Raw genomic sequence first — 14704 nt, 5'->3', positions numbered from 1 at the left:
ACACCAATGCAGTAAGATTGCATGCCCAAAATTTAAATCTGATCAGGAATTACAGATAGGTAAATGAACATTTTCAAATTTTTTTCCTATCCTCCAAGGACAAGATTCAGCTTCATCTGCCTTTCTCACTATACTGTTTCTATTTGACAACACCAAGTTGTCTTGTATAAATGTTTAGAAAATGAATGAAAGAGTAGAAAAATAATTTGAATTAAAAAACACATTTTCTTTATAATTGATGTTGGCTTCTTAGTTGGCTATAATCCCACACCCCCTATGTGTAACAGCTATGTTTTTATGGGTTTTTGTTTGTTTCGTTGGGTTTGTTTTGTTTTTTTTTTGAGACAGAGTCTCACTCTGTTTCCCAGGCTAGAGTGCAATGGTGCAATCTCAGCTCACTGCAACCTCTGCCTCCTGGATTCAAGCAATTCTCCTGACTCAGCTTCCCGAGTAGCTGGCATTACAGGTGCCTGCCACCATGCCTGGCTAATTTTTGTATTTTTAGTAGAGTAGGGGTTTCACCAGGCTGGTCTCAAACTCCTGACCTCAAGGCGATCCACCCGCCTCAGCCTCCCAGAGTGCTGGGATTACAGCACTGGGATTACAGGTGTGAGCTACCACATCCGGCCAACAGCTATGTTCTTAATAGACATGAAGTAATATTACTATCAGTGTCAAAATGTTCACATGAGAGGGCTTAAATTATGTGTTTATTTTTCACAGCCGACTGCACCTATAATATGTGAATTTCTTACAATGATGGCAGTCTGTCACACAGCAGTGCCAGAGCGAGAAGGTGATAAGATTATTTATCAAGCAGCATCTCCAGGTACAAATGAAGAAACTGTAAAGTATTTTTTTGTGGAAAATTGTTCTGAATGTAAAAGTCAGTTTAATTTTAAAAAGCCAAATTGAGTGTTTTTTTAGATAAAAATTTTTATTTACCAATCAGAAAAACCTTGGCTTTCAAGGTTAAATATATATGTGATATTTTAAAATGTGTAACTTTGTATATGTAATTTTTGGTATATGACATAAGTTACATGAAAATTTGAATAACATTCTCATAAGTGAAAAATGTACTTTTTTACCTACGCATAATAATTTTTCCCTTTATAAATACCTAAGAACTCTTAGTCAAGCTGGTTTTGCACGGGTACAAATAGGAAAAGGAAAATGTGTTTGCCTAAATATAATAAGCATATATAACTTTAGAGCACCAATTTTGATTTCCTCTTTTGTTAATGATAATAACGAAGTTTGTGTATTTATTTGGGTGAGGAAAGTTTTACACATTTGAAGGGATTCCATAAAATATTATTAGTACAGTTATCAATATTAAGTACTTAGGCTTAATTTTGGATCTATTTTCAATGTAAAATTGGGCAGATAGTCAGTTTGATGAGAACTTTGTTAGAAGTGTTTTAAACTGTATTCTAAGCCAGCATCTGTGACTTACAGGATATACTAAATTCCTTAAAAGCGTAAAAATTGTTATATCTCATTATTAGGATAGAAACTGTGTGATGTTTTCTTATGCCATACCCTACTCTAGCAATAAAAAGGTTTTATTTAACATGATGAAATTCATAGACATTAAAATCATTATTAGTTCATTTAAAGCTGTTTAAATTGAATCCTCAATGAGCAATATTAGTTTCTCTAGACTCAACAATTTAGGAGGAAAAGGATAAAAGTTTAGGAGGCAGTTTTCTCTGATTCCTTTTGAGAAAGTTTTCTGGCAAATATACTGGATAAAGAGGTACATTTAAATTAAGCTTCTTAGGAATTTATGACTAACAGTGAGACTTGACATTTTGGAAATGTAACTCTGAGTTCTATATGTGTCTCCAACACTTAAGATTATTCTCTTCATTTATTTGGAATTGTCATGTAATTTTAAAATAATTAGATTAATAACAGGAGCCAGAATAAAAAGAACTTTAATTAAACAGAAAATTATATTACCTTAATGTACTTCTCTTGTACTGAGAATATTTTTTTTTCGATCATGTATTTGCTTTTACCTCTTTTTCTAAAACAGATGAGGGAGCATTGGTCAGAGCAGCCAAGCAATTGAATTTTGTTTTCACTGGAAGAACACCCGACTCGGTGATTATAGATTCAGTAAGTTAGTTGTTTTTAAGGTTCTTTTTAATGCAAGTAATACATTTGCATAGCTTCAAAGATGAAGTAATACCAAAAAGCTTTTAATAAAATAGAAGTTCCCCACTCCAGAAGCAACCACTGGGTGTTCTTTTAGCTATTTCTTTAGGCATTTATACAATCTCGTATTTTCAAAAAAAAAAAAAAGGTGATTATTAATACGTTTTGACTCTTCAATTTTAATGTATCTTCTGATTCTGTTACATGAGGGTGTATCTCTTGAATCATCATCCTTTTTGTTTATCCTTCCTCATACTCCAAAATTATTATGACTTTATTCCAATTAGTTAAATACTCAGGCCCAATTTTTAAAGTGGGCAAAAGACTTGAGCAGACATTTCACAAAAGAAGCTGTATGGATGACCAATAAGCGTGTGAGAAAACATTGTTAGTCATTAGGGAGATACAATTAAGACCACAATGAGATAGCACTACATACCTACCCAAGTGATTTTCCCACCTCAGCCTCCCAAAGCACTGGAATTACAGGCATGAACCACTGCACCTGACCACTTTTTCTCTTATTTTTTAAAGACTAAAATTTAAAAATGGATAGCACCAAATATTAATGAGTATGTAGAGCAAGTGGAGCAATCATATACTGCTAGCAGATGCATAAAGCGGTACAGTCCCTTTGGAAAATCTTAGAGTTGTCTAATTGAGGTAAACTTACACCTGAGCCAGCAATTGTGCTCACAGTTATACAGTGGAAATGGAAGTTTCTGTTTCTAAAGAGACTTGTAACAAAATGCTCATAGCAGCTTTATTCAGAGTAGCCAAAAACTAGAAACCAAACCAAATGCCCATCAATAGAAGAATGGATAAACAAATTGTGATATAGTCTCAATGGAACATCTAAACAATAAAAAGGAATGAGTTATTGATTCATCAACAGCATGGATGAAAAATGAATCAAAACAACCAAAAACATTATGCCGAGCAAAAAAAAAAAAAAAGCCAGACACAAAGGAGTGCATCCTTTTTAATTTCATTTTTATGCAGCTCAAGATGCAGGAAAAAGTGATTTATGGTGATAGAATGCAGAACAGCGGTTGCCTCAGGGCAGGGAGGAGATTGATTGAAACAGGGCACAATGGAATTTATAGGGTGGTGGGAATGTTTTGTATCTTGATTGGGGTGCTAATTACCAAACTATACAATTTTCATTTGACTCTATCTTAAAGGTGTATGCATTTTATTATATATAAATTATGCCTCATTTAAAAAATGTTTATTTAGTTTCTGTGTAGTATTGCCTTCTCTTTTACCTGTACAGTATTCATAGCTGAACATTGTTGTATTTGATAATTTTTTTTGTTTTTTAAATTTTGTGTTTTCCAACACCAATTTTTTTTTTTAGAGATGGCATCTTGCTCTGTCACCCAGGCTGGAGTACAGTGGTGCAATCATAGCTAACCGTAGCCTTGAACGCCTGGACTCAAGTGGCCCTCCTGCCTCAGCCTCTAAAATAGCTGGGATTATAGTAGGCATGCGCCACCACACCTGATTTTTTTTTAAATTTATTTTTTAATAGAGATGGGGTCTTGCTGTATTGCCACAGCTGGTCTTAACTCCTGAGCTCAGTTGATTCTCCCACCTCAGCCTCCCAAAGCACTGGGATTACAGGCACGGCCACTGGACCTGGGCACTTTTTCCATCATTTTCTAAAGATAAATCTCTTACCTGTTTGTTCCATTGCTTCCCTGTTTTATTCTTATTATCTATATAAATTGTTCCCATACTTTCTAGTATACTTTTCTCAATACAATCACACCATATAATCTGTTCATTGGCAGTTCTTTCCTTTCCACATCCCTTTTGAAGCCCTCCGTTCTCTTGTCCGGGCAGGTTATATTCTAAGAACTCTTCAGCGACACTTTGAATTCCTTTTGGTTTTCTCCTGTTTTGGATTTTCTGTTTCCTGTAACTCAGTTAATGTAAAAGTTAGTAAGCTCCCTTCCATATTTCAGTAGGGAAAATTTGTTCATGTTGGCATTTTTTGCAGTAAAACTTTATAACTAGGATTTATTTCCAAGAAGCTTAAGACATTTCCAACTGTATTTAATTATATATTCCTTTACTTCTTAGCTGGGACAGGAAGAAAGATATGAATTGCTCAATGTCTTGGAGTTTACCAGGTAAAACATCTGCTCAGTTATTTGTATGGATAAGATAAATTTATATCCATTTTTATTTGTTCCCTTTCGAATAACTAGAAAGTGTGCTTTGTTTTTATTTGACTAAATTTGTTTAGACAAAATATTAAATCAAAATCTTTAGTACATTTTTGATTCTCATTATCTGTAGATAAATCACAAACCACCTTCTTCAGAGTATTGCAATGCATGACTACTGGTAGCAGTTTTAAAGTGTTTTTGAAAGTTGGTCTCATGGAGGTAGAGAGTAGAATGATAGATACCAGGTGATGGGAAGGATGTGTGGGTGGGGGGAAAGGATAAAGAGAAGTTGGTTAATGGATATGAACATACAGTTATGTTGAAGAAGTACATTCTGATGTTCGATAATAAAATAGGATAACTATAGTTAACAACAATGTTTTGTGTATTTCAAAATAGCTAGAAGAGAGGACTTAAAATGTTCCCAGACATACAAGTAATAAATACTCAAGATCATGCATATTCCAAACACCCTGATGTGATCATTATAAATTCTGTGCATCTAACAGAATATCACATATACCCCATAAATATGTACAAATACTATGTATCAATTTTCAAATTTAGAAAAAGAAATATTTTTGAAATATAACTGCCTGATTCACAAGCCCAGGGTGTATGGCCAGGCGTCTTGTGGCTGCTGATCTGGAAACACAGTTATGTTTAGAGGCATCAGATTTATGTGGGCTAGAGATGAGTCAGGGTCAGGAAGCCAGCATTCTAATTATATGCTCATTATATCTAATTGTCTTCAGGATTTGGGAAACCATATTCGTGTCTCTGTTAAGTATAAGACCAGTTACCATATATTAAGAAAGAATAGAAAGCAAAGTGATTGTCCTACTTATTTTATTTCTTAAGGTCAAATAATAGATCCCTTCGGTTATAATCAGTGATAAATCTATGAGTGTTCAGCCTTTTACTCCCACATGACGATGTAACCTGCTTACCTGCATTCTTGAGGCAGAGAGGCCCCTGCTGCAGGGTCTTTAAAGACTACATCACCATTCACAGGACACTTCACAGAATTAAGGCCATGAGGAAGCAATGCTGTTGTTCAAGGAAATAAGTGTCCATCATTTTTCTTGAACTTTCTTCTGCATAAGGCAAACTTGTACATTGCTTAGGAAAGGCACTTCTCTTTCTATGCAAACTTTGGTTGCTTCTTGATTGGGAGTGACCACATGCCAGTGGTTAATAACAAAAATAATGGGGTCTGTCTGTCTTATTATTTAAAGTTTTTTTTAACTTATATGCTCTGAAAAGTCCAAAGAAGATGAATACATTGAATAAACCGAATGGAGTATTTTCAAAGTGCACCCCTCATCTCTTTCTTTTCATGTCAAAGTGATTGTTTTTCCCAAGCTTATTTGTATTATATCTGTAGACTGTCATTAAGTAGTCTGTTAATTGCCATTTAGATACGTTTTTTAAACCACACTTAGCACTATGCTAGGTGATGAGTGCCATGAAGAAAAAAATAAAGCAGGGTTGGGAGTTTCCGTTCTTTCAGGATTCACTGATGAAGATGGGTTTAAGAATTAACATGAGAAAAGTGAATATGATGCTGTTAAAATAGTCCCTATGAAAGACATTTGTGGTTTAGACTAGGATGATGGTAGTGAACATACAAAGAAGTTAATAGAATTCATGTACTTTGTAGAGGAATATCTGAGGGACTTTGTGAGGGATTGGCAGTGGAAGGCGAAAAGAGGAAGGCGTTAGGTTCTCTGGCATGAACAACTGGGTAGATAGAGGTACCATTTACACAGATGGCAGAAGTGGGAATAGCAATAGATGTGGAGGTTGAAATGTTTAAAGTTTTAGGTTTTAGATGCCTGTGAGACATACAAATGGAGGTGTCAGGTAAGCAGTTGAATATAAGGGCCTGAAACAAGTCTGTGGCTGAAATAGCAATTTGGCAGTCAGTGATTGGTAAATGGTATTTGAAGTCATAAAACTGAATGGGATCTCCTGAAGAGAAGATATAAAATGAGGGGAAAATGGAAGGCTGATAATTAAGCCATGAGGGTAAGGGTTGATTAGAAAAAGAGGAATCAGCAAAAGAGATGACCTTGTTGTTAAAGATGTAGAGGACAGCGAGAGGGTCATAGTACAGAGCCAGTAGAACAGGGTTCAAGGAGAGAGTGGTCATCTGTGTCGGAGACTGCTGCAAGGTTAGGTAAGAAGTTTGAGAAGTATTTGTTGGATGTAGCTATTCATTGGAATGGTGAGAGAAGAAAAAGGAGAAGACTAGGAATGAAGCGGGTAGATGAGTGAAGACACTGTATGTAGTGATGGTTTAGAGAAGGTGAAATGTGAAAGAGTTGAAAAGGGATGTGGCTTAATGGAGGGGTTGTTGCATTGGGTGAGTTTTGTAGGGGAGAGAACAGAGTGTGCTTAAATGCTTATGAACAGGATCCTTACAAAAGGAGAAGAGGCAGATTCAGGGGAGAACAGCATAACCTTTGGACCAAGGTTACCGAGAAAGTGAGAAGAGGTTCACAGACATGTGGAAGGAAGGCCTCTGATAGGAGGAAAATGTTTCTTCCATCATTTCAGGAAAAAAGATGGAGGGGATGGTGCACACATGGATATGCACATTTTAATGGCAGAAAGAAAAGGGATTTCTTCCCACCCCCAAAACAGAGACAGAGTGTTACTCTGTTGCCCAGGCTATAGTGCAGTGGTGCAGTCTCAACTCACTGCAACCTCCGCTTCCCAGATTCAAGCTATTCTCGTGCCTCAGCCTCTTAAGTAGCTGGGATCACAGGTGCACATCACCACGCCTGGCTAATTTGTATTTCTAGTAGAGATAGGGCTTCACCATGTTGGCCAGGCTGGTCTCAAACTCCTGACCTCAAGTGATCCCCCTGCCTCAGCCTCCCAAAGAGCTGGGATTATAGGTGTGAACCACCATACCCAGCCCAAAAGGGATTTCTTATCTGAAGTTCTCATCAAGGTGAATTTTTTCAAGGTTTTGGGGTGAGGAGGGAGCATGAGAGACTTGGAGAACGAAGACGGTATGCTGTAGCCCTGCACAGGGCGAGAGAGCAAGCTTGTTGGAATGTGATGGGTTACTGGGCAGTAAGGAGCACCCAGTTGGTGTTGTATATCATGTATTTGCTAATCCCTATGGCCGGGTAACTTTCCTTCGGCAACTTCTACTTACTTTGATGTACCACGAAAGAGAGTTCTCATTCACCCAGTATTTGGAGGTTTCACCAGGAAAAGAGAAGAGCAAGAAGTTGATAAGTTTGGGACCACATTATCAAAGCTGGAGTAAAAGAGGCATGAATCAGGAAGGGCTAATGTAGAATGTATAAGTGTCATTACAAAGGAGGCCCAATTAAATGTATTCCTGATGTACAGGGATAGAGATTGGGGTAGTAATACCAGGAGCATTATGGATGAAGAAAGAGGGAACTTAAATATTTCTTTTTTCTTTTTTTTTTTTTTTTGAGACAGTCTCACTGTGTCACCCAGGCTGGAGTGCAGTGGCACGATCTCGGCTCACTGCAACCTCCACCTCCCAGGTTCAAGCGATTCTCCTGCCTCAGCCTCCTGAGTAGCTGGGATTACAGGCACACGACACCATGCCTGGCTAATTTTTGTATTTTTCATAGAGACAGGGTGTCACCATGTTGGTCAGGCTGGACTCTAACTCCTGACCTCGTGATCCGCCTGCCTTAGCCTCCCAAAGTGCTGGAATTACAGGCGTGAGCCACCGTGCCCACCCAGCTGGGAACTTAAATATTTCTGAATACCTCTGAAAGAAACTCCTGACTGTACACTATGATACCATAACTGACTGCTGCTGTATATTGAATTCATCTCAGTTTTTTAGCAGGTAAAACAAATAGATACATTTGAGTAGTCCTTTTCTGCCCTCAGTTCTGAGGGAGGATGCTTATACACTCATGGTCCAAATGAGTCCTATCCTTTGTAATGCTGTCCCAGTTTCTTCCATTCACTGTTATTTGCTCTCTCTTTTTACTAATGCATTGAAAGATGTACATTTGACAGACAGTTCTTTTTAAACAATGTCACCAACACAGTATTAAAATGTTTGTGCTCGTTAGCTTAATTTTGCTGCATAAATCAGGTTTTTAACATGACGCCAGTGGTTTGCTAGTCATCATTGAAGAACAATAGTTGTGAATGCTTAAGTTGTTTTTTAAAGTACTAGTATTTGCCTTCATGTGTGATGGGGTGTCACTGATTATCGTTTCTATTTTTAATAAAAATTGATTTGTATTGATATTTCTATTTTTAATAAAAACTGTAACATAATTTATCCTTTAAGAAACCAACTTAAATATTTTTCACATCCGAAAACCTTGAACTAGGACTTTACTCTGGTGGGTATGAGCTCTTGCAGGTTTCTTAGGAACTGTTTTGTCAACTATTCCACTAGAACAGTAGATGGTACCCTGGTGCCTTAAAAAGCATAATGTCTCAAAAAGCATAAAAAATGCCTTAAAAAGCGTAAAGCACCTTTTACAGGTGCCCAACTGTTCACCCAGGGGATAGTTTGTATATGTGGAAGGTTAGACCTCATGATTTTGTCAGATTTATTTTTGTTACTGTGAATATTAAATATGTGAGGCATGACAAACATAGAGATGCATTACCTTGGTACGATGACACATTATGCAAAACCTCTTTCTTTCAGTGCTAGAAAAAGAATGTCAGTGATTGTTCGCACTCCATCTGGGAAGTTACGACTCTACTGCAAAGGAGCTGTAAGTTTTTATTTTTATTTTTTACGGTTTTGATTTATGATGGTTTATAATGTACGTGTTAGGCATTCTATGGCAATGTAACACAGATGTTTAACATAAAGTTGCTGACATACACTTTTGTTGGTGTTTTATAGTAATAGTGTTCAGCCTCTTCTGGTGAAATGTGGAATTCCTTCTGGGTAAATTTGGTGCTTTGAAAAAGTTTGGCCTAGGTTATTTTTATAATTCAATTTTTGATACATAATATTTGAAGTTTATACTATATAAACTGAAGACAGTTAAATACAGAAAATATTTAAAAATTGTATTAGAATGTGATTCTAGTTTGAATCTAATTTTTTAAAGAACATAGAAATGGGAGAAAATTAGATCACAGTTACGATAATTATGTGATTAGTTTGTCTTGCATTGTTTTGATTATAACAATTTCTGACTTGACTTTGGTATACTGGCAGCTTATGTTGACAGAAATAGTAATATGTTATTCTAACTGAATTTTTCAAGTTAAATTTATTTATACTCATGGTAAAATGAGAAATCTGACCAGGGCCCTTTTTTTAATTGAGATGAGTCAGTGTTTTCCTTCTCAACTGTTCTTTCCAGTTACCTAGTTTATAAACTTCCCAACTTGAAACATTCCTATTTTAAATAGAATCAACAACCTTGCTTTATCGCATAGAAACTTGGAAACTGAACTTAAGCTCAAGCCTATTATTTAAATTCATTTTGAGAATGTTAAATGCCTTGGTTTAAAGACAATGAGCAGTTTTTGAATACCTTGATTTTAAAACATTTTGGTAGAATTATTTCATCATGTCCCATGAATTTAGTTTTAGAATTCCTTTGATTTTGTGTTCTCATCGATTCAAACACCTAACATTTATTCATTGTATGCATTCTACCGTCACAGTTTGAATTGGAGTTTGGAGATAGGAAGATAAGACCTAACGTTTGTCAGGAGCTTAGACTAGTTAGAGAAATATTAAATAAAAAGAAGATTAGGATACAATTTTAAAGTGTACTGTAAAGGTGTTCCACATTCCAAGAGTAATATTCGTGATAAGGGAATAAAGAGAGCCTTTAACACATACACACCATGGAATACGATGCAGCTATAAAAAAGGATGAGTTCGTGTCCTTTGCAGGGACATGGATGAAGCTGGAAACCATCATTCTCAGCAAAATATCACAAGGACAGAAAACCAAACACCACATGTTCTCACTCATAAGTGGGAGTTGAACAATGAGGACACATGGATGCAGGAAGAGGAACATCACACACTGGGACCTGTTGTGGGGTAGGAGGCTGGGGGAGGGATAGCATTAGGAGAAATATCTAATGTAAATGATAAGTTGATGGGAGCAGCAAACCAACATGGCACATGTGTACCTATGTAACAGACCTGCATGTTGTGCACATGTACCCTAGAACTTAAAGTATAATAACAAAATAAATATTTTTTTAAAAAAGAGACCTTTAAGACCTTCCACTTTAAATGGTTGATAAATGTCCAGTTTACAAAACCCAAATCACATCCTTTCTTGTATAGTTCAGAATCATCTTCTACCTAGAAACTTGTTTGAGGAGTTAAAGCTTTGAATAAAAAATAAAAATATTGGACTTCCGTTTTTAATAATCATAGAATTAGCTTGCATATATTTTTGCTGTTCTGAAAAAAATTTTTAATGTATTTTATATAGACTTTATTTTTATAGCAGTTTTAAGTTCCCAGCAAAATTCAGCAGAAGATAGAGTTCACGTTTGTGCCCTGCCATCACACACATACGTAGCCTCCCCATTATCAACATCCCCTACCAGAGTAGTACATTTGTAACAATCCATGATCTACACTGACACATCATTATCACCCAAACTCTAGACTGTACATGAGGGTTCACTGTTGGTATTTTAAATTCTATAGGTTTGGATAAATGTGTAGTGACATGTATCTACCATTATGGTATCATATACAGTATTTTCATTGCCCTACAAATCCCCTGTGCCCCACCTAGACATTTATCTCTTCCCCCAAGGCCCTGGCAACCACTGTTCCTTTTACTGTCCCCACTGTTCCTTTTACTGCCTTTTCCAGAATGTCATATAGTTAGAATGATATGGTATATAGCCTTTCTGGAATGGCCTCTTTCACTTAGTAATATTCATTTAAGGTTCCTTCATGTCTTTTCACAGCTTGAGAGCTCCTTTCTTTTCAGCAGTGAATAATCCATTGTCTGGATGTGCCACAGTTTATCCATTCACCTGTTGAAGGACGTCTTGGTCTCTTTCCAATTTTGGCAATTATATGAATAAAGCTACTACTGTAAACATGCATGTGCATGCTTTTGTGTAAACATAGGTTTTCATCTCATTTGGGTAAATACCAAGGAGAATAATTGCAAGATCTTACAGTAAGAGTATGTTTCATTTTGTAAGAAACGGACAAACTGTCTTCCAAGTGGCTATACCATTTTGCATTCCCATTAGCAGTTAATGAGAGCTTTTGTTGCTCCACATCTTCACCCAGATTTGATGTTGTCAGTGTTCTGGATTTGGGCTATTCTAATAGATGTGTATTTTATTGTTGGCTTAATTTCCAGTTCCCTGATATATGATGTTGAACATTTTTTCATATGCTTATTTAACATCTATATGTCTTCTGTGATGGGGTGTCTTCAGATCTTTTGCCCATTGTTAAATTGGTTCTTCATTTTCTTGTAGTTACTTTTTTATTTCTTAATTTTCTTTATTCATTGATTTATTAGATTTTAGAGACAGGGTCTCACTCTGTCCACCCAGGCTGGAGGGCAGTGACGTGATCATAGCGCATTATAACCTATAACCTCAGATTCCTGGGCTCAAGTGATCCTCCTGTCTCAGTCTTGTTTTTATTACTCGTACAAATTTATGGGGTACATGAGAAATTGTTACATGTATATAATGCAGAGTGATCAAGCCAGGATACTTAGAGTGTCCGTCAGCTTAGTACAATACATTTTTTGTGGAGTATAGTCACCCTACTCTGCTATCAAACATTGAATTGATTCCTTCTATCACACAGTATGTTTGTACTCTATAACCCCGTCCTCTTTATCCTCCCTCCTTCCTTCCTCCTCCCTGTGTCTCACCCTTCCCTGTTGGTGTTTGTACTCTCTACCTCTATGTGATCATATTATTTTAGTTATCACATGTAAGTGAGAATGTGCAGTGTTTGTCATTTTGTGCCTGGCATATTTCACTTGATAATGACCTCCAGTTTCATCTATGATGCTGCAAATGACATGATGTCATTATTCTTCATGGCTGAATAGTATACCATTGTGTGTATATACACTTTTTTTTTTAACTATTGGTCTGTTGATGGACACAAGTTAATTCCGTATCTTTGCCAACGTGAATAGTGCTGCAATAAACATGTGAGTGCAGATATCCCTTTGATCATTGATTTTTTTTTTCCTTTGGGTACATACCCAGTAGTGGGATTGCTGGATTGAATGGTAATTCTAGTTTTTTTGAGAACTCCTTATGCTGTTTTCCATAGTGGCTGTACTAGTTTACATTCCCACCAACAGTGTGTAAGAGGTCCTTTCTCTCCACATCCTCACCTATATCAGTTATTTGTTGTCATTTTGACAATAGCCATTCTGACTGGGGTAAGATACATCTCATTGTGGTTTTGATTTGCCTCTGATTACTACTGATGTTGAGCATATTTTCATATACTTGTTGACCATTTGTATGTCTTCTTTTGAGAACTGCTTACTCATGTCCTTTGCCCACTTTCTAAGGGAATTACTTATTTCCTGTCGTTTCAGTTTCTTGTATGTTCTGGCTATTAGTCCTTTTTAGGGTGAATAGTTTGCAGATATACTTTCTTCTGTTCAACAGATTCTCTTCACTCTGTTGTTTCTTTTGCTGTGCTTTTTAGTTTAATATAGTCCCATTTGTGAATTTTTGTTTTTGTTGCCTGTGTTTTCAAGATCTTGGTCATACATTTTTTGCCTAAACCAATGCCCAGGATAGTTTTCCCTAGGTTTTCTTCTAGTATTTTTATAAGTTTGAGTCTTATGTTTGTTTTTAATCCATTTTGATTTTTTGATTTTTTGTATATGGCAAGAGATAAGGGTTCAGTTTCATTCTTATTTAGGATGGGTTTTTAGATTTCCCAGCACCATTTATTAAAGAAGAAGCATGACCTTTCTCCAGTGTAGGTTCTTGTCAGCTTTATCAAAGATCAGTTGGTTATAAATATGTGACTTTATTTCTGGGTTTCCTATTCTGTTCCGTTGGTTTATGTGTCTATTTTTATGTCAATACCATGTTGTTTTGGTTACTATAGCCTTGTAATAAATTTTGAATGTAGGTAATGTGATGCCCCCAGCTTTGTCCTTTTTGCTCAGGATTATTTTAGCTTTTTGGGCTCTTTTGGTTCCATATGAATTTTAGGATTATTTTTTTCTAACTGTAAAGAATGACATTGGTATTTTGTTTTTGGGGGTGTGGGATATTTTATTTTACTTTTTAGTACATGAATACATTCTTCAGTGGTGATTTCAGAGATTTCCATGCAGCCATTACCCAAGCAGTGTACATGATACCCAATATGTGGTGTTTTATCCCTCACTCCCCTCCCATCCTTCGTCTCCCCCAGGTCCCAAAGTACACTGTATCATTCTCATGTCTTTGCATCCTCATAGCTTAGCAGTCACATATGAGAACACATGATATTTGGTTTCCCATTTCTGAGTTACTTCACTTAGAATAATCATCTCCAGTTCCATCCAGGTTGCTCCAAGTGCCATTATTTCACTCTTTCTATGGCTGAGTAGTATTCTGTGGTATATATATACACCACATTTTCTTTATCTACTTGTTGATTTATGGGTATCTGGGCTGGCTCCATATTTTTGCAGTTGCAAATTGTGCTGCTATAAAAGTGTGTGCAAGTATCTTTTTCGTATAATGAATTATTTTCCTCTGGGTAGATACCCAGGAGTGGGATTGCTGGATCAAATGATAGATCTACTTTTACTTCTTTTAAGTAATCTTCACACTGTTTTCCATAGTGGTTGTACTAGTTTACATTCCCACGAGCAGTGTAAAAGTGTTCTCTTTTCACCACATCCTTACCAATGTCTATTATTTTTTGAGTTTTTGATTATGGCCATTCTTGCAGGAGTAAGGTGGTATCACATTGTGGTTTTGATTTGCATTTCCCTGGTAATTAGTGGTGTTGAGCATTTTTTCATGTTTGTTGGCCACTTGTATATCCTCTTTTGAGGACTGTCTGTTCATGTCCTTAGCCCACTTTTTCAAGGGGTTGTTTATTTTCCTCTTGCTGATTTGTTTGAGTTCGTTGTAGATTCTGGATATTAGTCCTTCATCAGATGCATACTTTGAAGATTTTCTCCCACTCTGTGTGGGTTCTCTGTTTACTGTCCTGATTATGTTTTGCTGTGCAGAAGCTTTTTAGTTTAATGAAGTCCCATCTATTTATCTTTGTCTTTGTTGCATTTGCTTTTGGGTTCTTGGTCATGAAGTGTTTGCCTAAGCCAGTGTCCAGAATGGTTTTTCCAATATTATCTTCTAGAGATTTTATGGTTTCAGGTCTTAGATTT

The 14704-nt window shown here is 36.4% G+C and overlaps 1 protein-coding gene across 4 annotated transcripts in view; it reads left to right on the top strand.

Annotated features, from left to right (window-relative positions):
* Positions 1-14704, top strand: part of ATP8A1 (ATPase phospholipid transporting 8A1) — a 269168-nt gene that overhangs the window by 114458 nt on the left and 140006 nt on the right. For all 4 annotated transcript variants that reach the window (XM_033214110.1, XM_033214111.1, XM_033214109.1 and 1 more), the window contains 4 exons: positions 724-829; positions 2045-2127; positions 4255-4304; positions 9019-9088. In XM_033214110.1, coding sequence (XP_033070001.1) covers positions 724-829; positions 2045-2127; positions 4255-4304; positions 9019-9088 — 309 coding nt within the window. The remainder of the gene's footprint in view (positions 1-723; positions 830-2044; positions 2128-4254; positions 4305-9018; positions 9089-14704) is intronic.

This window comes from Trachypithecus francoisi, unplaced genomic scaffold (assembly GCF_009764315.1).
Source record: "Trachypithecus francoisi isolate TF-2019V2 unplaced genomic scaffold, Tfra_2.0 Lachesis_group1, whole genome shotgun sequence".
Classification (NCBI taxonomy): Eukaryota; Metazoa; Chordata; class Mammalia; order Primates; family Cercopithecidae; genus Trachypithecus; species Trachypithecus francoisi.
Note: the sequence above shows the minus strand (reverse complement) of the source record. Positions and strands in the feature narration are given on the sequence as shown.